This window comes from Eleutherodactylus coqui, chromosome 2 (genome assembly GCF_035609145.1).
Source record: "Eleutherodactylus coqui strain aEleCoq1 chromosome 2, aEleCoq1.hap1, whole genome shotgun sequence".
In the NCBI taxonomy this organism is placed as follows: Eukaryota; Metazoa; Chordata; class Amphibia; order Anura; family Eleutherodactylidae; genus Eleutherodactylus; species Eleutherodactylus coqui.
In genome coordinates this window covers 206018150-206042820 of record NC_089838.1, presented here as the reverse complement: position 1 = coordinate 206042820, position 24671 = coordinate 206018150, and the positions used below count along the sequence as shown (strand labels likewise).

Sequence of the window (24671 nt, the reverse complement as noted above, 5' to 3'; positions counted from 1 at the left end):
TCTGAATAAGCCCTAAATGCAATCCAAACATATAAATGAAATGTCTGCCTGTTGTAGTGCGTAGTTGTTCGACTGCAAGAAGACTTTATAGCCCTTTTTCGCGGGTCAATGATTGGGCATGAATGGCCAGTCGGAATGTGTCGGCAATCAGCTGATGAATCAGCAAACACATGTTCGTTGGCTGATTTGATTTTTCACGTTGCCATCGCTCGTATGAACAGAAGAATAGTCTGCAGTGAATGCTATCTGTGTGGAACGGATGATCGCAGTAACGATTGTTCGTCCACATACTAACGATTCCTTGCTGCATGCCAGCAACAGAAGCAGGCAGCACCCAACATGCTATTTGGCGATCGGCACTCGTTATAACAGGCATGTAAAAGGGCCCTAACAATCTCTACTAGTAAAAATCTAAGTGCCAAGATGCATGCAACACATCTCAGAGTTTTCTACTGAATCATCTGTCTTTACACTTAGGATTAGAGATGAGCGAACATACTCGCTAAGGGCAATTGCTCGATCGAGCATTGTCCTTAGCGAGTACCTGCCCGCTCAAGAGAAAAGGTTCGGCTGCCAACGCAGGTGACAGGTGAGTTGCGGCATTGAGCGGGGGGAAGAGAGGGAGAGAGAGATCTCCCCTCCGTTCTTCCCCGCACTCCCCCGCCGCTCCCTGCCCGCCGCCGGCAGCCGAACCTTTTCTTCCGAGCGGGCAGGTACTCGCTAAGGGCAATGCTCGCTCGAGCAATTGCCCTTAGCGAGTATGCTCGCTCATCACTACTTAGGATATGTTCACATAGGCAATTCTTCGCCAAATTCGTGTTGAATTTGCATTGCATTGCTCTGCATGCCATTGTCAATAGAGTACGGTGCATTTTTTTTCTGTTTGTGGCAAAGAAACATCTATCATTTCACTTCTTGAAGTGTATTCCACGCTGTATCAGCGCAGAATCTACGTAAGGAATTCTACACGTGGACTTGCCCACGGAAAGGAGCTAAACCTATGTGTGGATCTGTGGCCATACACTTGCATAGCTGTGGCAGAAATCTGCAGCTTGGTTTTTAAAAGTGAAATCCACACAGAAAAATCAGTGTGAACATACCCTAAGGGCTTATTCACATGGGCATATTTGCGAGTGCAATTTTTGCGCACGCAATACGCAGTGAATAGAATCCGTTAATTTCAATGGGTTCATTCTCATGGTTCTTCTTTGCACACACACTTCACTTATGCGAAAAAAACACAACGTGCTCTATTTTTGTGTGCATTTGCACACCAAAGGCCACATGGGAGCCTACGGGGGTGCGCAAATGTGCACCGATCCCCACGAAATTGTGCACTGAATGATGCGGCTTTGCAGTGAAATTGATAATACCGGCGTCTAATTAGGCTAAACAGCCTGCAGCGCAGAAAAGTATAGTAAAAAGTGCCGATACACACGTGATAGCCAATCCTCCACAGCCCAAAAACAAGCATGCTCTTCTTTGGGGCGGGGGGTAAGCAAATGCACCCGCAATATACAAGGAGATGCGTTATATGCTGCGCAATTCCACTGGAAAAATAAAACGAGGTGTGTTTGTCTGCAGCACGCAAATGAGCATGCCCTGCGGGTGCGAATAGTAAGGTGAAATATGCTGGTACGAGTGCAAAAAAGACACATTCACAGTGCAAATACGTTGCGCTGAGGCACGCACAGTTGTGCATATGCCCTAATTGAGAAATTCACTGAAGATGATCCATCGTATCCCAGTTGCTAGCAGCACGCCTCTTGATTACTCTCTAGCTATCCTGTGCGTCAGAAAGTGAAATCTATGCTGGGTGTGAGGTTTTGTAGATTTGCGCTATAGTTTTCACCAGTCTCTGATGACCATTACAGTAAATTTGTCAGGCTGTAATGGCCCTTCCCCTTTCACTAAGCCCAACCCACTTTATTGAAAATTGGCAAGAATGTCATAAAAAGGGCAAAAAAATCTGAAATTTCTGTACAATTTTACACAGAAATAAAGTGCATTGTGTCCCCGCGGCCTAATATGGCAGTCTGTTCTACTTAGAGAAACTCGAGCAGCGAGACAGAAGGACTGTGCTCCAGCATGGCTCCATCATCTTCCTCTCTCTCCAGTGCTGGAGGTGTATATGACTGCAGCACTAGCCCTTCAGCACGTGAACACAAGGACACGGAGATCCAGCACTATCCCCGCATGCCACATCTTCTAAACTGTGTTCAGGGCGCTACATAGGACAAATACATTATTCCAAATGATCATTATAATGGAAAACTCGTTAATTTTGTTAACAAAATGACCTTTAAACAAATGAACTATGAGATCTAGTAGTAGCCGGCACTTCTCCATACGATTCGTATACTGTACAGTCAATGGCCGATGTATGTAAGTCTATAGGCCACAGTTGCACACATCTGTCTATACGTTCAGTAGGACTGTTCCAAATGGTCCCACCAAGCGTAAACACCTAAGGCAGGAGCCTTAACCACTTCCCCACCACATGACGCACATATACGTCACACGGTCGCAAAGGGGGGATGGAGCAGAAGCCAAGTCCATCTCATACCCGGTGGCTATCAGATTTTTTAGACAGCTGCCAACAACTGGAATGAGCTTTGATCAAGTCAGTTAACTATTTAGATGCCGTGGTCAAAACTGATCCAAGCATCTAAGCAGCCAGCTGGAAGGGGCCCCTCTGGCACCCTATCGGGATGCATTCACAGGGTGCCAATGGGTTAGCATGGTAGCCCACAGCCTAGGGAAGCTTACAAGGCTGCAAGGCATGGCTACCTATTAAGCCCTTACTGTGGCTGAAGTTCTGCAGTTCATAGTACAAATGAACAATTGATTACAAGTTTAAGTTCCCTATGGGGACTAGAAAATGTAGAAGTTTTAATAAAATGTTTAAAACAATAAAACAAAATTTGAAAAGTTTCAAAAATACATAAAAAAATGTAAACAGTAATTAAAACCCACATATTTGATATTGCAGTGGTTGTAAAAGCCTGGACCATTAAAATATCCCGCCTTTTATCCTGCATAGTTAACATTTAAGAAAAGTACAGAATGAAAGAATTGCTGTTTTTTTTGGTATTGCCATAATCATACCGACATACAGAATAAGGGCGCATTCAGACGTCCGTATAGTGGCCGGGTTTTCCCGTCGGCCGATATACAGCGTCTCTCTCTGCAGGGGGAGGAGGCTGGAAGAGCCTGGAGCAGTGCACTGAGTGGAGGCGAAGCTACGTCCCGAGAGAAAGAGAGAGACCGGTTGGCTCCGCCCCTGTCCTGCCCCCTCCCATTGCAAATAGTGCCGAGGAGCGGAGAGGGTGCGGGAGCTCAGTGCACTGCTCCCGGCTCTTCCAGCCTCCTCCCCTGGAGAGAAGTATGCCATATATCGGCCGGCGTGAATACGCGGCCGATATATGGTCGTCTAAATAAGCCCTAAAGGCAACGTCATCTGTATTGCACCGTGAACGCAGTAGAAACAAAACCACCAATATAGTGCAACTGTATTTCGTTAAAAAATTGTAAGTTGTACTTTAAAAAATAATGATGAAAAAGAAGCCCTCATACAGCTATGGCAACGGAAAAATAAAAAAGTTATGGCTCTTTAAATGCGGGGATGAAGGGGTTAACTTTCTAAAATATAGGGTACAGTTACCAAAAATAATTTGTAATGTGAACTCTTATGTTGTCTACAACTACTGTACGTTGTTTTAAACCAGTAACTAGTGCCCTCTGCTGGAATTGTAAAATAATGCACAGACCTGAGAATATAAACTGGTAAAACTAGGCTTTGTGGGTTTACTGCGGGTCTGTTTCAGGTTTCCATTGCATGTGAAGTATTCTGTACAATTCTGTTCAGTAAAACGACAGAAACTTTCCAGATCCATTACAAGTCGGGGGTGGGAGGGATTGTAATGGGTCACTAAATGGATCAGAACGGATGGGTCATGGATCCTATTAAAGCATATGCTTTGACGTGAATATCAATATAGCCTAACTGAAATATTCGTAAAGGAGAATCTTTGTTACAGTGGAGTGTCTTCAGGATAATATTTGACTTTCAGGATATTATTTGACAAGCCAAAGATTATTCCTAGACTAATTCAATATATTATAATATATTATATTATAAGATATTCTCATCAAAGAATGGATGTAATAATGAAAGGCTCTAAAGAGCAGGATCATGTGAGATGGATCACATAAAGGAGTAGATTTATGAAACTGTCTAAAAGAAAAACTGCCTAAAGGCCCATTTAGACGATTATTGTTCAAGATTTGCTCAAAAGCCGCCTTTTGAGCAATAATCGTAACTGCACTGACATCGTGCAGTTTTGGTTAAGCCGTCTCTCATAGTTGTCTTTCAGTGTGCTGAAAGACAACAATGAGCCTTATCAGAAATTCACAGCGGATACAGCTGATACTATTGTTTCAGCTGTATCCCGCTCCCTGATGACAGGCTGAGTATGAAGAATAGAGCGGTCCAGCTCTGTGCTCTCCATACCCGGCAGGGAGCGCTCGGCTGTATAACAGCTGGGCGCTCCGTGCAGAAAACAGATGGATGCAGAAGGCAAGTGGGGACACCCCGCTTGTCTTCTGCATCCTCCAGTCGCTCGGAGCGGGGAACAGCTGGATGTAGAAGACAAGCGGGGTCACCCCACTTGTCTTCTGCATCCTCCGCTGGCAGCACAAAGTGATTGCTCATCTTGAGCAATCATCTTGGGCTGCAGATGACACAGCGATTATCGCTCAAAAGTCGCTTGAGCGACATCTTTTGAGCAATAATCATTGTGTCCAAATGGGCCTTTAGTTGACCCTAGTAACCAATTACTGCGCAGCTTTCATTTTAGCAGAGCAGAATACAAAATTAAAGCTGTGCTGTGATTGGCGGTAGTAGTGCAATATGTCTCCACCGGAACTATGGGTGGAGACATGGGTTTACCCATCTCTTACGTCTGTTAAGAGCACTTTGAGGAGGAGGAAGAGGGAATGTCTCCCGCAGTGAAGTGGTACTCAGGGCCGGCAGCTGTATTCCAAGCCCTCCCTTGTGCTGCAAAAATAGCAGCAGCAGCTCGCTGTACCGGAGCTGCCTGCCACCCCCCACCCCACAGCTCCAGTGAGCCACTGACTGTGTGTGTTGCAGCCAATCTCTGCTTTCACATTAAAGGGGTTGTCCCGAGGCAGCAAGTGGGTCTATACACTTCTGTATGGCCATAATAATGCACTTTGTAATATACATTGTGCATTAATTATGAGCCATACAGAAGTTATAAAAAGTTTTTTACTTACCTGCTCCGTTGCTAGCGTCCTCGTCTCCATGGAGCCGACTAATTTTTGGCCTCCGATGGCCAAATTAGCCGCGCTTGCGCAGTCCGGGTCTTCTGTGTTCTTCTATGGAGCCGCTCGTGACAGAGAGCGGCTCCGTGTAGCTCCGCCCCGTCACGTGCCGATTCCAGCCAATCAGGAGGCTGGAATCGGCAGTGGACCGCACAGAAGAGCTGCGGTCCACGAAGCAAGAGGTTCCCGGCGGCCATCTTCACAGGTAAGTATAGAAGTCACCGGAGCGCGGGGATCAAGGTAAGCGCTCCGGTAAGCTGTCTGTACGTCCCTGCATCGGGGTTGTCTCGCGCCGAACGGGGGGGGGGGTTGAAAAAAAAAAAAACCCGTTTCGGCGCGGGACAACCCCTTTAATGCCCATTTGCCGCCTTGAGGGAGGGAGCGCTGAGCTAGCAGCGGCCCTTGGAGGAGCTGGTGTGGCCATGAAATCCTTGGCCGTTGCTCTGTGAAGGTGTGTGTCCACCATCCAATCAGCAGCTGTGGGTGTTCCAAGACCTCAGCCCGCCAACTGTTGTCTCCACCCATACTGCAGGTGGAGACATATTGCACTAATACCGTGATTGGCTGCTAGGGGTAACTAAAACAGTTCTTCTTTTAGACAGTTTCATAAATCTGCCCCAAAGTGTTTTCGTTATTAAGATTGTATTGCTAGGTGATGTATTTGATAGGTCCCAACAGTTTTAGATCCATAGCAATACACTGTAAGTTCACTGGTCGGAGGTTAGTAAAACCTGTGATAAATTAACAAATACAATCATACTAATCCACTAATCCTACGCATTTAGTTACTGAGACCTTGGAGCTCACTCACATGAGCGTGTTTAGCCTGTGTATTATGCGCATATTTTTGTGCATGCAATACGCAGTAATAAAAGCTCATTGATTTACATTGAGCCATCCAGACCTGTGTTTTTCACGCGTGTAAAACAAACTGCAATATCTATCTAATCTAATATCTCTCTATATCTCTTTATTTATTTTATCTCATATATCTCTATTTTATCTATAGCTATCTATATATGTCTCTCTCTATATATATCTAATCACATATTTCTTTATCTTTTCTGATATCTCTGTATATCTTATTACATATCTCTCTCATATCTATCTATCTATCTATCTATCTATCTATCTATCTATCTATCTATCTATCTATTTCTGTGTTTAGCTATGTAGCTTAAAGTTTAACCATCATTTTTTTAATGTACAGAATAGGTGATTATAAGCATTGTTACACTTTTTAAAAAAAATAGAAAACCACAATGTAGCTTGGCGAGGCTGTTCCTAGGGAAATCCGTATTCATCCACTGCTCCCTGCCGGACCGGACTGCCTATGTCTCAGTGCATTGGGTTGTGACATACACCCCTGGCAATGAGACACTGTCACAGTGCATCAGCTCCGGCGGAAAGCAGGCCAATCTGAAGAGGAGACGCCTTCTGCAGCACAGAATGGCTTCTCCTCACACAGTGCCAGGACACAGATGACTACAGGCAGGAGCCTTATAAAACAAAGCTGAAGTTGGAAAGTGTATGCAAAATGATAAAATAGAAAGCAGCAATTAACCTGTTACATGGGAACAACTGTGCTTGCATTATACATGACAGTGCAGGCACAGTGCAGGAGGGAGCTCTGTATTCACTTATGCAGTAGTTGAATACAGATTTTGCTTGCAACAACTTCTTCAAGGTTTTCTATAAAAAGTGTACAGAAGAGGCTGATTAAACATATTGTAAAAATGCCTCTCTTTACATTTAAAAAAATGAAATATTGTCTGGGCTTTAATGTTATCTGTTTCAATCTCCTCATTGCATCAGCGTCTCTCTGTTGATCTTAAAATGTACTAAGATGCATATAAAACCACAAACAAGGCAAAACTGGGGCAAAAACACGCACCGTTTTTCGGACATGGTTTTTAGTGAGATTTTTACTGCATCCAACCTGCCCCTTGGAAAGCACCCTAACACAGAATCCTAGAATGGTAGAGTTGGAAGGGACCTCCAGGGTCATTGGGTCCAACCCCCTGCTCAATGCAGGATTCACTAAATCATCCCAGACAGATATTTATTAACAATCCATAATAACTGATTAACCATCGCTGTACGTTTCCGTTTGTCTTTTGTTAGTAAATGACATGTCACTCACTGCTCCTTCTACTTAGGGAATATTTATGAGTCGTTTTTGCTGTCATTTTTGTTAAAGGGCTCGTGCCCATGGCCAGGTCCGTTTCCGCCTGCAAAAGATCGCAGTGGAATCAGACCCGATGCCCCTCAGAAACCCCATACTCACCGCCATGGCCAGCCGCTGCTCATGCACAGTGCAGTGCATGACGCGCTGTCTCTGGGTGTTGACGCAGTGCTCACAGCGGAAGTATCGCAGGACGGACTGCTTTCATTGACTGCAATAAAAGCCGTCCGTGCGATTTTCTGCATAGAACAGAACATGCTGCGATTCTCCCCCGCAAGCGGAAAATCGCAACTGATTTCCACTCGTGGGCAGGGGAGAATCGTTTACCACAACAGGTCTATGGATAGACATTGCTGCAGAATTCGCGGCAGGTGTCTGACTGCGAATTCTGCTGCAATAATTCATCCGTGGACATTAGCCCAAAGGGGTTGTCTGGTTGCCATATAATTTTTAAACATAGATGTAAAATTTGTGAAAACAATAAACCTGCACTACTTACCCATCCTTCCCCGAGAGATCAAGCACTGCAGCCCCGCAATCCTCCCAGTCTTTGTTTTGGAACAAAAGCCACCTGACTGCTGCAGCCAATCAGAGGCCACAGCGGTCAAGTGCTGTTCTCCTGGCATCACTGCTCAGATGCTGGGAGCCATGAAAACAGAGTCCGGGAGGACCCCAGAACTGCCCCACTGGATGGCCAGGGCTGAGGATGGTAAGTACCGCAACTTGTTTAATCTATGTTTAAAAATTGGATAGCATCTGGACAAGCCCTTTAAATCCACAACACAAGCAATTCATGTAAATATGCCCTCACTATACGCCAGCTCTCTCCCTCCAGCAAGGCTGCCCGGTCACAACACAGATGTATCTGTGCTACAGTAATGTGCATTAGGCCTCTTTCAAATTGGTATTTCATCTGTTTTGGGGCTCCTGCACACTTGCGCTTTTCTTGCGTGTTTTTCTCACGCAATTGTCAATGGGACTTTCTAATGTTAATAACGCATTGCAAGTTTGTGCTTTTTTGTGAGATGCGTTTTTAACATTAAAAAAGGCCCATTGACAATTGCGTAAAAAAAACGCTCAAGAAAAACGCAAGTGGGTGTCCACCTTTGCTGACCGAAATACGGAGCTAATGTTGCTCTATGAATCTGTTTACATGGGTGTATAATATACACATGAATTTAAAAAACACAGCAGGGACTAGTTGTCAGTTTTGTGTATTTAATACACCCATTGAAGTCTATGGAGGGTAATTAAAACATGGATGCATCCACACTTGTGATATGTCTGGATTGGGTACCTTTACATGGGATGACTACCAGTCGCATAATCACTTGAAAGAGAAAATTCAAGTGATAGTCGTTCAGCGTAAACATGGCCACCACCAGGGTGACCAGTGATCATGGGTCGTTTCATTTGAGCTTGCCAAAAAAATAGTTGCTGGTTGATCAAAAATCACCTGGTGTAAAGTCACAGTCGCTCACATTTGAAGGACTTGTGAATGCATTTGCAAGAAGATCCCTCTATGAGGGATATCTCAGCAAACAAGTAATTAGGGCTACTTTCACACGGGCGAGGGCGATCACGGCCCGATATCACCCCTGCCATCCAAGTGACATCCCCGTGGATGCGAGGTATTGGCACGGCATGATCTGTACTGCACATGCACGCTGGCCGGCGCTTCCGCAGTACAGATAAAGAAGAATCCGGACAGGTAAGCGGGGTCACCGGCTGGGCACAGGGTCGGATCCCGCATACCGGATCCAACCGTGTCGTGTGCAGGAGGCCTAAGGTGCATATTTGACCAGTGCAAATTTGGTGTGTATGTGCTGCGGGTTATCGCGGTGGAGTGCCCGTAGCCAAATAGGCCATATGTGAAGGTGGTCTAAAGCTACCTTGAGGGCTTAAACAGATGGGTGTGCGTAGATTCTTTTTTTTTTACTTTTCAAACTTTGCACTATTCCGTACAAGTTTTATTTATTTATTTATTTATTTTTAAAGCGTCAAGATAGGTCCTCTCCTATCTTTCTCACACTTAGGATTAACTACGTATGGGAAAAATAGGGCAAGTCTTATCTCTTCTCACCTGTACTATTAATGGGCGACAATACCGTTAGTGGAAACAAAACCATTGAAATTACTTGTTTTGGTTTTGTCCCGTGCTGCAGCGCTGCAGAAGCCCTCAGGCCGTATTTACATGATTGAGAATAATCTGTGCGGCACACAGAACTCGCACGCTGTAACTATCCATTATTTTAAATGGGCTTCTTTACATGGGCGATTTTTCTCAGTATGTCTTATTTTTTGGGCAGCATCGCCCATTATTTTCTATGGGAGCAGAAAACAAAAATCATACTCATATGTAGATGCGATTTTCACGCCAGCGTTATTTTTTACTTTCCATGCGCAGGGTAATTCATGTGTCGTGAGGCAATGCCTTATTCTAACAAAATGCATCGCACTCGCAGGTAAAATCGCAGATATGCAGGTGCAATATCTCGGACTGACATCACACTCGCTCTCGTAAATATGGTCTTAGGCCTCATGTCCACTAGAAAAATACAATCTGCGCAGAATCTGCAGCGGATTCCGCGTGGATTTGCTTTAAATGGTTTCTTTTTGCATGCAGATATCCGCACACATTGCTATCAATGTGATAGCAATGTTCCCGATCCGCGCAGAATCCGCGGCAGAATGGAGCATGCCGCGTTTTTTCTCCCGCGCATGAAAAACGCAATTCTTTTAAAATGCCATCCGCGGGTGCAAAAATCAATTTAATGGACCGCGGATGGCCAATGATTCCCTATGGGCAAAATCCACTGCGGATTCCGAAGCGGAAATCCGCAATTCTATTTAGCTAGTGGACATGAGGCCTTAGGCCACTCTCACAAATGCCGTCGGCAGAACACCACGTTTTCTATTGCAACGTTTTTCCGTGATTTTACCACCGTTTTCAGACGCAGGTTCCTGCCTCCGACAGCGGGTTTTAGTGCACCTCATCATTGTGATGGGTGATAAGATGCGCTAAATGCGGCTAAATAGAGCAGACAGTACTTTAAAAAAATCGCAGAGCTAGAAAGTGTTGCGTTCGAGCGTATGTCTGCGAGGCCCCATTGAAATCAAAAAACGTTCAAAACGCCATGGTAATTGTGGTAAAAACCGGATGTGTGAGAGTGGCCTTAGGGAGCTTTTACACTGAGCGAACCATGTCGAGTTTATAGTCGTTCACATTCACTGTATCGGCGAATGAAAACATCTGAAGAATCAGTATTTAATCCGAACTATTAGTGAGCGAGCCAACGATGATTTTCATGGTTGCATGAAATAAATGATAAGCGAACCAATTATCGTTCGATCTTTAATACTTATTTAAACGATAATCATTCTGTATTCTCACTCATCTCTCCTATTTTCTGTCCAAGTTCCCCCATCATGACTTGTGAGAATGTTACCTGTGGAGTGAGACGCTATGTCAGCAGGCTGCCACCAGGTGGCTGTAGCAGCACTGCTTTACCTGCAGAGCACTCCTATTGCTGCATACTGTGCATTATTCCCGGTAGGGGCTTCTCCCACTACTCTCTCCCCATCCGCTCACACAGGGTCGGGCACTTGCGGACCCCCGCCGCACCCGCAGCGCCCTCCCTGAGCAGCCGCCCGCAATGCTAGGGTTAATTGGCGGGGCCGGAGCCTATAAGGAGGAGACTTCCTGTCTGCAGACGAGTCACAGAGCGGCGGCGGCGGAGCATCCAGGGGCGCAGCCTGCAGCACAGGGAGTCACCGGGCCGCCCGACAAGTGGCCGGAAGTCCGCAGTCTCAGCCGCAGGTAGGGAGGAATGGCCGGTATGACTTCTCTGGAGGCCGTCAGAAGGAAGATCAAGAGTCTGCAGGAGCAGGCGGACGCGGCGGAGGAGCGGGCAGAGCGGCTGCAGCGGGAGCGGGACGAGGAGAAGAAGCTGCGGGAAAACGTAAGACGCCGCCGGGCCCTTCTGCATGGCATGCCCGTGGAGGGAGCGGGGCAGCGCTTGGGGTGTCTGTACCCCCTACTGCGGGTGGTGGCAGTCGTCTCCTCTGCAGGCTGCTGGTCCCAAGAGCTTGCAGTCTGCTGTGTGGCTGGTGCCCTCCAGGGTGGCTGTTTCCAGGCAGGAGACTGTGGGCAGCTAGCCGGACTCATCTGGCTGCTGTTAACCCTCTACCTGCTGCACCTACCTGGGGGCGGTGCTGTTAGGTTAGTGGTTGCCCTAATCCGCGGGTAGGTGTAGGGTGACTTGTAAACTAGGGATGATGGGGAGATCTGTGCCAAGGCTGCTGGCATTATAGACAAGGCATGCAGTGCCAAGTGAGGGGCAGTAACACTGCCATCCTGTGAGGTCTGCCCACTGGCATGTCATGTTAGGAATAGTGTGCCCACTGGATGAGGTCACTGATGCCCTCTTCTACTGATGGGGAATACCTGATCACCCATATTTCCAGCTCAGGCATTCTAGCTGGCAGCTACTCTGCCATACCTGAGTGTACCAGGCTTCTCCTGTAATGGCCTGTCCTTCTGCACCCCACAGATGCCACACGCGGTTCATGGGACTTTCCTTGCCTTATAAGGCTGCATACGCCCGTCCTCACCCTGTCGCCGACTATAGAAGTGACCTCCCCGCTGAGGCCACACTGCAGGAAGTTACATGGCCGCTCTTCACTTGTGATTTACTTAGAGGGATGTTGGGTTGTTACATTGTAGCTAATATTGACACACTGTCACAACGTGCTGCTTATCACTGGTGGGCGAGCGCCTGCGTCAGGGCGGAATCTAACCGTGTAATGGAGTCCATGAAAGTACCTTGATTTTCATTGGGCCATTCACACTTGCGTATAATACGCGCATAAAGGACGCACCATGCTCTATTTTACCGTGTATTGTGTGATGGAGCCCTATTCTCTATGGGTGCATAATAAACGCTGTACATACGCAATTACACTGTGTGCATTTATATACGGCGCTGAGCGACAGAGCGGGGAAGTTTTTTTTTTTAAAAACAGCATGACGGCGTGTGTGAGATGCAGTCAAAAGCCGTTGCCGTACAGCAGCTCACACGGCGGTAAAACGCTACATTATACAATCGTGAGTCCGGCCACTCACACGTGTTTAGTTAAACACCGCTCAGAATTGCGGCATTTTACCGTGTTTTCGAGCAGCTTCTCTGAATGTCACAGTGCTTTCTAACGCACCTCATCATTGGGATAGGTTGTGTGACAATGCTGAAAAATAGAACCAACAGTGCTTGAAAATTGCTGCATTACAAACGTCGCATTCAAGCTCAGGTCTGAGAAGCCCAATAAATTCAATGGGTGCGTTGTACTGCGTCGTTCGGGACGCCATGCTAAATAGCAGTGTGAGAGGAGCCTTACACAGTCGTATGCATTTTTGGTCCATAAACGCAGTTTCTGCTGTGTTGGGTGTAGTTGTTTTTTTAACGTCCATGACACGCATTCGCTACTGGTGCATCTTGTTTCCACCAGAACAATGGCTGGCAACCCAGGGTTGTCCTGGGGGAGGTATAGGGTATGCCCACAGCTGTTGATTGGCCTTCCTTCGCTTTCTTCCTTCTGCCATGTAAGCTCGCCGATGCCCTCCTTTCTCAACGAGCAGTGTGCTTGTTAGCAACGCAGTCGGCCTTCTGTCATGTAAGCTACTCGCGGGGCTCCTTTGGCTGCTGCTAGCGTTAGCCATTAGAGCTGCTCCAGTCCCCCGCTGTGCCTGTCACCACCGGGCTCCCTGCAATGTCCTCCACTGTCACTCTTACCACCGGCCTCCCCGCAATATCTTATGCTGTCCCCACGCCCCAGAAGGGAGCACTGCTCTGTCTAGCTGTCCTCTGGTGGCTGTCAGTCCCTTTCTTGTCAACAGCACGCCCTTCTCCAGCTGGTGCTGCTGCGATCCACGGACGCAGTGGTGCTTCTCAGGCCAACTCAGTCAGTCCCCTTACTCCTGTAACTCTAAGGCTAACCCTAACCCTTCAGCCACAGCAACCCCCCACCAGCCAATCAGAAGCTTGGGGGCGTTTACAGGGCGGGTACAATCAATATCTCCACCCATACTTCTGGTGGCGACAAGATGCACCAGTACCCCTGTCTTCACTGCATTCACTGTTTTTCAGGTGTGCAAAAAAAACACAAGGCCCAAGTGATGTCTGTTTTCCCCCACTCTGCTGGCAAGGTTGTGTTTTTGTTTTTACAAACAATAAACCAACTTGTGCAACAAAATACTTTTTTTTTTTTTTTTCTAATCAGTTGTGCAACTATTTAGCCACTTTTGCCTCTCGTTAGTGACTTACTCTTACTCTTTCAGCATGTAAAGGTTCCTTCATTGGGTCCTAGTCCTGAAGTTCCTGCCCAAGTTTACCTTTTGTTCTCCTCCTGAGGAATGTTACCATGGCAACAGGGTGTAGTTTAGCGGACACCTTATTTGCCCAATCTCTTCCCTTATCTCCTTACAACTGTAGTTGTAAACGCCATCATGCAGTAAATGACTCTTGCTGCTCCCTGCATTACTGTAGAACCGGTGGAGCGTACCTGCAGGGACGGCTCTAGGTGTGACAGCGCCCTGCCGTTAATTGGAATTCAGTTAGGTCTGCCTGGCAAGTAGACAACTGCTAATTTTATAATGCCAACAAGATGCCTGAGGCTGAATGTTCTGCTATATGTAGTGTGGCTCCCTGCTTTCAGATCTGTTCACACGATTTTGGGGGCCTGCATAGTTAAGGCCACCTGCACATGGCACGTCCGGATTCCGGCCATGACTATAGCCTGTGACTCCGCATACCTGGCTTTTATCTGTTTTGCAGATGGTCCGGCCATGGCACATGCGCAGTACAGATTTTTGCGGAAAGGCTGCGGGTCGGACAGCTTCCCTTGACTTCAATGGAAGCTGTCCGTGCGGACACCATAGAAAAATGGCGCATGCTGTGATTGCCGTTGCAATTTATGCTCATGTGCAGGAAGAATCACTTTGCCATAGCATGTTATGGACTGTATTTGCTGTGGAATCCAGGGGCAGATGCCCAGCGCGGATTCCGCAATTTAAAAATGCCTGTGTGCAGGGGGCAGCCTAAAGATGCCTGTGTGCAGGGGGCAGCCTAATGCATAGGAAGACTGCAACATGTATGAGAAATACTTGTTCTAATGGAGCAACACAAATTATTCACTTGTACAATTGATTCTACTAAGACACCAAAATTGTGTCTGCTCTACCAGAAGCCAGTTCCATAGCGGGTTGGATGTTCAGCCCTGTGTGGTTTATTTCCCTTTATGGAGCACTGTTGGGTTGTAGCGGAGATCCGGGCTTCTGTCTGCACTCAGTAGATATAATGCTCCCCCGTCAGGAAGCGGTTCTCCACCACATTGACAACTGTGTAATGGCAAGAGAGCCGCTTTTACTTAGGAGGGGTTAATGGCTTACACATAGTTCTGTAGGGCGGGTTCCTCTTTGCTCAGTAAACACTTCATCAGCCCCTATGGTCAGACATGGAGGTGTATTCTGGGTGTATGGCAGGAATGGCACATATAACCTGATTGGCACCTGTGTGCTCTGCAGACCTGTAACCTTCTCAGGCCTTATCTACTGTATGAACAGTTAGAAACCACAGATATAGTCGTTGCCTCCTTTTTAAAAAAGGAAGTTACAAAGTGTATTTTAGTTTTAGGTGTGTAACCACATCCTACATGACATTTTAGCACTTCTCCTGAGATCTCATGTGAATAATAACCTATAGATAAACCCAAGTGGGAAAACTTATATTTCTGAAGCCATAGGGGCACATTTTATCAATACGGTCTTGGGGCTTATTCAGATGACCGTATATCGGCCGGGTTTTCACACTCGGCAAATATACGATGTGGCTCTCTGCAGGGGGAGGAGGCTCGAAGAGCCGGGAGCAGTAGGGGATGGGGCAGAGCCAAGTCAGAACTTAGCTCCGCTCCCGTCCCACCCTTTCCCGTTGCAAATAGTGGCGAGGGGCGGGAAAACCGCATAAAGGGACACCGTATATCGGCTGGGTGGGAAAACCTGGCCGATATGCAGTTGTCTGAATAAGCCCTTAAGGTTACAGTGAAAACTAGAAGTTTTAAAATGTGCCATATTCATCACAGCTAGATGCTAACGGGGCTGTCTAGTTTTAAACTATTCATGGCCTAGCCTTAGGACAGGCTATCAATAGTACATTGCTGAGGGCCCCACCAGCTGTTTGCCTAGCTGTTGTGCTCATGCACTGAGTTTTCTTTTGCAGGAAGCGGACAGCTCTGTTCCACTGCAGTGGCCAGGCTTGGTATTGCAGGCCATTCAATTCAATTAGAGCTTTGCCTACAATACCAAGCCTGATCACCACAGTGGGAATGGAGCAGTCTGCTTCCTGCAGAAATCAACTCCTGGCAAACAGTTGACTGGTGGGGGGGGGGGGGGGGGGGGGGGGGGGGGGGGGGGCCCTGGGTGCCAAAAGCCCTCTGACTTATTGATGGTCTAGCTTAATGATGGGCCAGCATTAGTTTACAGCTGGACAACCCCCTCTTTAAAGCTATCAAATTAAGACTGTTTAGTGTAAGCATGTACACAGACTAGCTTAGTTGATGCCAGAAACTGCAACTTAGGCTATGCTACTTTTTTTTTTAAAGGAAAAGCTATGTTGAAGCAAACAGTTTGCATTCATTTCAATGCATGCTTGGCCTGCAGTACCAAGTGTGGCCACTACAGTGGTAATGGCGCTGTCTGCTTCTTGCAGAAATGGCTCAGTGCACTACAGCGTCTCTGGTGATGTACTCACAGATATGCTGTAGGAAACCTATCCTGAGGACTGGCCAGCAATACTTGACAACCCCTTTAATTCCAACTGTGCAGTGCTTTTTTTTTTTTTTTGTTGTTGTACTAGTAGCCCATATTTGATAGTTAGCGCTACATGATGGGTAGTGCAACTATCGTTCCTGGCAAAGCACTTTGTCTTTATGGGCAGCATTTACTTACCTTGATTTGTATTACTTTTGGTCTCCTAGGCTGAAGCAGATGTAGCCTCATTGAATAGACGCATCCAGCTGGTAGAGGAGGAGTTGGATCGTGCTCAGGAGCGTTTGTCAACAGCCCTTCAGAAACTGGAGGAAGCGGAGAAGGCTGCAGATGAGAGCGAGAGGTGAGTTTTGCATTAAGATTTCTTTATAAATGATTTTACCACTTTACTGACCTCGGTGGCTTAGTGTAAGGGCCCTCTTACATGCGCTGGTTCTGTGTCTGTTTAACCCCTACCACTAGACAATGCAGCATGTCGATGGTGCTTGTTGTCATTCGCATGCTGCATATCTGTAGTATGGGGATGAATGATCATTGCTATGGTTTGTCCCCATGCAGATTGCTTTTGTGGGCAGCACCCCCCCCCCCCCCCCCTTGCTTCCACGGGGAGGTGTGCAGCGGACTAGCAGTTCTATACCTGCATAAATGATCAGCTGATGAATATTTGCTCTTTTTGTTGATCGGGAACATATTTGCACATCCTGATCAAGCAGACAACGTTCTTACAAACATTTGTGCCTGATCAGCTCATGTGCGAGAGCCTACTAGAGACTCTATGGCCGAAGCACATATGGCTTTTGTGACTTGGGCAATCCACTGCTGAATGTGGACATCTGGATTGTGTCAACTTCAGATAGTTTGCTATGTAACTGACAGTCACTATGTGGAGCATTGCATAGTTCTCAACATTCAACACCAGTAAAAAGACAATTGTTGTGATTTACGCTATGCAATTTTTGGTCACTGATGAATGTCATGTTGTATCTCAGAGGCATGAAGGTCATTGAAAACAGAGCCCTGAAGGATGAAGAGAAGATGGAGCTGCAAGAGATCCAGCTGAAGGAAGCCAAGCACATTGCTGAGGAGGCTGACCGCAAATATGAAGAGGTGAGGGCGCAAAGACTACTTAAAGGGGTATCCCAGCCTATTTTCAACTGGAGGAGCAGGATGTGTAATAAAATCACGGCGCTCCTGTTAATTTCAATGGGAGTGAAGCTAGCACTTCCTGTCTACTGACATCGGGCTGGACAATCAGTTGATGGATAGGGATCCTGAGTGGCAGATCCCAGTTGATCAACTGCTGAAATACTTCAAGAGATGCCTCCTCAGTACGTCACATCTATAAACTGCCTTATCACCAGCCTCAGCTTGTGAATACAATAGTATGATGGACTACGTGTCTGAAAACGAACGGCCATGTAGGTTTACGTAGGATTTACACGGGATGGAATTGCTGCGGAATTTCCGTGCGAACCCTCTACATGGGAATTCTGTGGCATTTGCAATAGCAGCAAAGTGGATGAGACTCTGAAAATCTCTTCCACAAGCTGCAGAAATTGACCTGTGGTGCAGAATTTATTTCTGCAGCATGTCAATTTTATCGAAGTCTCCACTGCAGAATTCACCACCACCCTCTCAATGAGGAGGCAAATTCACAATGAAATCCTCACTAAACTGTACTAGTTTGGAGGCAGACTTTCTGTGGCTGATCTGCAGCCTCATGTGGACCCAGCCTAAGTGTAGTCTTATTGGCCCTTTTAAAGATCATAGGAGAGCATTCATCAGTAATTGCTGTGTTCTATGTGTGGTAGCTTGTGTAACTCCTGTGATATAACACATCCCACCTCCGTGTCATAGGTTGCCCGTAAGTTGGTGATCATTGAGGGTGACCTGGAACGTGCAGAGGAGCGTGCTGAACTGTCAGAGAGGTGAGTGTGGTTCCTGCATGTTTTCTTCAGCTTTCTGCATCCTTTTTATGCTTAGTATGCACCTTGAACATAATTCTAGAGGTTCCCTGTGAATGCATTGCATGTTCTAGAGCAGCTTGGAGACCCTCAAGTTGGTGTGATGGGTTATCTGTTCGCTTGTTTCATAAGGGATAAGAGTTGACTATATCCCCAGCATCATGGTTTACACAAGCACAGAAAAAGGATTAGTTGAACTTCTCTATCTGATTTTTTTGTTAAGGGTGCCTTCACACTGCAATAAAATTGTGTGATGTGAGTGAAAACACAGAATTATGAAACCATTGATTTTTCAATGGTTTAATTCCCATTTGCAATGTTTTTGCTCTGCGATGTGGAGTGAAAAAACTAAATAAAAATCGCAGCATGTCCTATCTTTCTGCATTATTTTTTTTAATCGCCAATCTTTCCCTATGGAGTCTCTTTTTTATTGCATCACAAAACAAACTTACGATTTCATGTGATTCCTTTTTAACATTAGAAACTCCTATTGTCTGTCGCAAGAAAACCGCGCACGGCAGCGATGGCTTTTACAAGAAAACGCATCGCTGATGCTCGGACATCTTATGCGCAAGGTTGCGATTTTGCTGCATTTTTTTCACGCCGATATCGCAGTCGCCAGTGTGAAGGAGCCCTTATGTTTAGAAAGATCAAAAAACTTTTCACCTCTTAGTGAAAATTTGGTCATTAGATTTTAGATTTTCTCGGTCAAACAATGTTCACCATTTTGCAGATTGATATAATCTACATAAAATGTTACTGTGTAGATACAGTGCCTTACTGTTCTTATACTGGATAATGAGTCACAGCCTGTATTATAATCCAGAGCTGTAGTCACACTTGCTAATAGCCAATGGGAGAAAAAAAACTGTTGGGGAATGGCCCCTGGAACCATCACAAATCCTGAGACTGGGAGAGTCTGCGTGAGGCTTGCTAAATGTTGCCGCTCTGGGCTAGACTACAGGCTGTACTTTGATAAAGCAATGCAATAAATTAATGAGACTAACATGTATGTTCACACATGAAATTAAAGTCCCAGATTACTATGTTGCCACACTTTAGAACTGATGACCCAATTCCTGCTGACCACATGCAAAAGAACTAGCTTTAACAAATGTTCTTTGTGTTCTTTATCCCACTATCACATGTAACAATGTGTTTTTCTTTGCATGCTCCATATATTGTGAATGGCTTGTGCACTCCTTATTTCATGCACTCATTAATAGTCGCAGCCGAGAGTTTGATGACCAGCAGAGAATAAAGGACCAAACGCTGAAAACATTACTAGCTTCAGAGGAGAAGGTACTGCTGCCAGTCAGGGCCTGTTCTTTCTCCTTGGCCGCTGGGCTTCAGATCTCCTCCTAACACTGTAAAGCAGTATTTTTCCACGCTTTCTTTCACTGCGGTGTCCTCCTGTAACCCATTAGGCTTTTTTCTTGTTAATGGTACGTGACTCTCTCAAGCTAAGAAAAAGCTGCATTGTCCCCATGTAAAAGCTGTGATTTGTAGGCAGAGGTCACAGTGATAAGGCTAGCTTTTTTTTAATATACTAGTATGTATTTTTCTACAGGTTCCTGTTTTTCTACTTTAGTGTGTGCTATAACTTACATCCAGGAACTGTTAGTTGCTCTTGCACATCTTTTACATTGTGACGCAGCTTTTTCTTTTTATATTCGCGCTGTAATTCCTTTTGATCCGGTTTAGTTTTTCATTCTACTCTCCTCTCGATTTTGTTTTGTTTTTTTTTATTTTCCCCCTCCCTTTTTTTTTCTTTCTTTCTATTCTGGCAATCTATCTTTCACCTCACTTATGCAAATAGCAAATGTGCCGAGCTTGAGGAGGAGTTGAAAACTGTCACCAACAACCTGAAATCTCTGGAGGCCCAGGCAGAGAAGGTAGGATGGCAATATATATATTCTGACCTATGCAGAGTGCTGCAGCTGCAAACTTGAAGGATGCAAAAGACAACCCCACACGCTGTTGAACTGGAAAGCTTTCTGCTGCTCTATCAGACATGAATGCTATTACTAGACCATGGCAAACAATATTGTGGCAAGGATTTGGTTAATATAGTATACTTTTTTTTTTTTTTTTGAATCTTGCTAAAAAGCATCTGCGCCTCATTGTCCAGAGGGGGGTTCTTATAGATGCAGCAGTGAGCTGATGGTGTGTGTTGTCTGGTCGTCGGGAGAACTCTGCAGCCATATATACCACGGCTGCACAGTCCTCATTGCCCGATCAATCCCCTCTAGCAGAACCTCTAATAATATAACCAGGAAACAGCTAGAGGAGGTCATGTATTCCAACCCTTGTATGTGGGGATTTGGTGGTGTTAAAACTGGTGTTTAACATGGTAACTGTATGACGGGAGAGGGGGGGGGGGGTGCATGTGGCTGAGCTGTGTGACAGGAAGGGGGAGGTGATTGCGTGTGGCTCAGCTGTATGAGGGGAAGGGGGGGTAGTTGAGCTGTATGACTGGAATGGGGGGGGTGCGTGTGGCTGAGCTGTATGACTGGAATGGGGGGGGGTGCGTGTGGCTGAGCTGTATGACTGGAATGGGGGGGGTGCGTGTGGCTGAGCTGTATGACTGGAATGGGGGGGGGTGCGTGTGGCTGAGCTGTATGACTGGAATGGGCGGGGGTGCGTGTGGCTGAGCTGTATGACTGGAATGGGGGGGGGGGGTGCGTGTGGCTGAGCTGTATGACTGGAATGGGGGGGGGTGCGTGTGGCTGAGCTGTATGACTGGAAGGGGGGGGGTGCGTGTGGCTGAGCTGTATGACTGGAAGGGGGGGGTGCGTGTGGCTGAGCTGTATGACTGGAAGGGGGGGGTGCGTGTGGCTGAGCTGTATGACTGGAAGGGGGGGGTGCGTGTGGCTGAGCTGTATGACTGGAAGGGGGGGGTGCGTGTGGCTGAGCTGTATGACTGGAAGGGGGGGGGTGCGTGTGGCTGAGCTGTATGACTGGAAGGGGGGGGGGTGCGTGTGGCTGAGCTGTATGACTGGAAGGGGGGGGGGTGCGTGTGGCTGAGCTGTATGACTGGAAGGGGGGGGGGTGCGTGTGGCTGAGCTGTGTGACTGGAAGGGGGGGGGTGCGTGTGGCTGAGCTGTATGACTGGAAGGGGGGGGGGGTGCGTGTGGCTGAGCTGTATGACTGGAAGGGGGGGGGGTGCGTGTGGCTGAGCTGTATGACTGGAAGGGGGGGGGGTGCGTGTGGCTGAGCTGTATGACTGGAAGGGGGGGGGGTGCGTGTGGCTGAGCTGTATGACTGGAAGGGGGGGGTGCGTGTGGCTGAGCTGTATGACTGGAAGGGGGGGGGTGCGTGTGGCTGAGCTGTATGACTGGAAGGGGGGGGGTGCGTGTGGCTGAGCTGTATGACTGGAAGGGGGGGGGTGCGTGTGGCTGAGCTGTATGACTGGAAGGGGGGGGTGCGTGTGGCTGAGCTGTATGACTGGAAGGGGGGGGGTGCGTGTGGCTGAGCTGTATGACTGGAAGGGGGGGGGGTGCGTGTGGCTGAGCTGTATGACTGGAAGGGGGGGCAAGTTGCTATGCTATATGAGGTGCACATTATATGAAGTTGTTTTCTTGCACCATTGTTAACTGATACTAGGTGTAATAGGAGCTGACCACTGACCCCCTTTTCTATACTAGAGCACCAGGTAATGCTGGTAGCTCCCCCCTCCCCCACCCCCAGAGACCTTTAAATTAGCAGGAAATATATCTTCCTGTTTACTAAACCTGGGGTGTCTTTACACACCTTGGGTTTTCGCTCTTCCAAGTTTTCAATGCATCTACCTTGCCTGTGAAAACATTTTGTTTAGAGAAGCCAGGGATGCAAATTATTAAGCAAAGCAAATGTAGCTTTCTGACATGCTGAATCGTCCGTTTTCTGCCAAGTACATATCAACTCTACAGATATGCTTTGATCAAATTTAGATGAAACATTTGTTTTTTGTCTTTGTGGTGTAATCTTATAACATTGCCTCTGACTATTTTTACTTCTATGTATTTCCTCTGGTAATCTTTGTAACTTGCACTTACTGAATTAGTTACTCAGGATAACTATTAAGAACACCAAATGAGGAGCATACACCTGCTGTACATGGTGCTGGGTGTTGACTGTACTGGTGCATCTTGTCTCCACCGGAACATAGGGAACTCCCACAGCTGGCGACTGGCTGCCTTGACGGCTGCTGAGAACTGCGGGGGACGGGGAGACAGAGCGGGGCCAGCTGACGGGAGGAGAAATTGCAGCGCAGATGGGAGGCCACCGGTGAGAGTGACAGCGGGGGACGGGAGTGGAGCTGATCTGCCGCTTGCCTCCATGCATGTAAATGCGGTGACTGCTTCAGCGGTGGAGGCTTCATCCACCTAGCCATGTGACGGCACTGTCGGCGTAACCGGCAGAGGACTACAGGAGCAGTGATTAGAGCGAAGATGGGGGGGGGGGGGGGGGGAGGGGGTTGAGTGACAGGAGCCTGGAGGAGAGATGATGAAACCCTGTGGGGGGACATGGGGAAGGATTGACAGCAAGGTCGGTAGGAGAGATGGCAGGCAGCTGGGGGGAGACTGACCGCTTTGGCCAGAGCAGAGATGGCACGCTACCACGGCAACACTCACAGCGTGGCTACCAACTGCACTAGCAGCAGCAATGGGAGCCCAGCAGGGACCGTATATGCCACAATGCCGGGTTGAGGTGTCTGCTTGCGTCTGTGGAGGAAGGGGAGGTAGCCAATCGCCAGCTGGTGGCGTTCCCTAGAAGTCCACCAGGACTGATCCATGTCTCCCCCCATAGTTCCGGTGGAGACAAGATACACCAGTACTGGTGTTGACTGCCCTACGTGTGTGAATACGTGTATCTTTGGTTTTAGTTATCCTTGGTACCTGTTGGCCATATTCTCCATGTGTACTCAGCAGCTGGTGCCTAAAACTTGGTCTGTCTACTAAACAGGCTTCTGTTTCTGTTCACAGTACTCCCAGAAAGAGGACAAATATGAGGAGGAAATCAAGGTTCTTACAGACAAACTGAAGGAGGCAAGTTCTGCTACTGTGCCTTTCACAGTTCATAATTAGTCCCGCAAGCAACTAGTAGACTAGTAACTCATGTTTCTATTGTCCTTCAGTCTGAGACACGTGCTGAGTTTGCAGAAAGGACAGTAGCCAAGTTGGAAAAGACCATTGATGACTTAGAAGGTACGAGGTCTTATTGTTTCATATTCACTGTGCTCTTGTATTCACACTTGAACTGAGACTATTTTATATAAATTTTTATATCAAAATATACATGTGAATAGAAGTGAGATTTGTAATGGATATAAAACATTTGTTTTTCTTGGCCTATCAATATATCCTTGGCCATTGGTAATGTTGCCCTCTTTCTACTGCTAATCTGTCTTTCTTTTCTCCTTTTTATTCATGCATAATTTGTTTTTTGCCATGCCGGGCCCTTCACTGCTTGTCTACCACGCTGTCTGCTGCTTCATCCTGTTCCTGGATGGTGGTTGTCAACACTGGACTCTTCCACCCTTTCCCTTGTCTGTTCCCTCCTCACCCTCCCTTCATTTTTCCAATTTTTTTTTCCCCCTTCCACCACAATTCCTTATGTTCTGTCAATTTCTGTCCACCCACTTGTTTTTCCCCTTCAATCTCAACCTTCACTCTGAGCAGATGAACTGTATGCCCAGAAACTGAAGTACAAAGCAGTCAGTGAAGAACTGGATCACGCCCTCAATGACATGACTTCAATGTAAATTCCCCTTTCTATGTTTTCTTCACTTATTTTCTTACCCTCTTTGCATGCCTAATAAAACTCACATCCTACCCTCATTTTTTTTTTCTTTGCTCATTTCTTGCTTGCTTTATACCTCTGTTTAAACAACTGGCATCTTAGTTTGGTGTATCTTATTGTGGTGTATATAAACATAGATACTACCCTGTTTCCCTGAAAATAAGACATAGCATAATTTTCCAGGATTTTTGCGGATGCAAAATGATTTTTCAGGCTTTTTGAGGATGCTTGAAATATAAGCCCTACTCCAAAATTAAGTGCTGCTTTAAAAAAAAGTCAATTTAAATAGTGTCCAGGCAGCTATATATGTAAAAAAGTTTAATCTTTTTGAGCAAAAATTAATATAATACACGGTCTTATTTTGGGGGAAACACAGTAGGTACAAAAAACGATGCAAAAAAAGCCACATGGTTGACTTGAGTCGCAGGATCCAGAGAAAAGTTGAATGCTTTGACCACTCTGTCTTGAGACTCCATTTATTCTTAAACATGTCTGAAAGCCAGTGTTAAACAGATGTAAACTTCCTGCTTTTTATCATTACTTGTTTGTTTTATAAAAATTTTATCTATCACTG

At 46.6% G+C, this 24671-nt stretch overlaps 1 protein-coding gene across 15 annotated transcripts in view; it reads left to right on the top strand.

Annotated features, from left to right (window-relative positions):
* TPM1 (tropomyosin 1) overlaps positions 1-24671 on the top strand; it is a 42899-nt gene that overhangs the window by 6098 nt on the left and 12130 nt on the right. For 3 of the 15 annotated variants that reach the window (XM_066592309.1, XM_066592317.1, XM_066592307.1), the window contains 6 exons: positions 16559-16692; positions 17339-17456; positions 18207-18277; positions 20133-20208; positions 23281-23343; positions 23433-23502. In XM_066592309.1, the coding sequence (XP_066448406.1) occupies positions 16559-16692; positions 17339-17456; positions 18207-18277; positions 20133-20208; positions 23281-23343; positions 23433-23502 (532 nt within the window). Of the gene's footprint in view, positions 1-11285; positions 11494-16558; positions 16693-17338; positions 17457-18206; positions 18278-19539; positions 19616-20132; positions 20209-23280; positions 23344-23432; positions 23503-23976; positions 24060-24671 lie in introns of those variants that run through there. The other 12 variants (XM_066592310.1, XM_066592308.1, XM_066592306.1 and 9 more) reach the window with 9 other exon arrangements.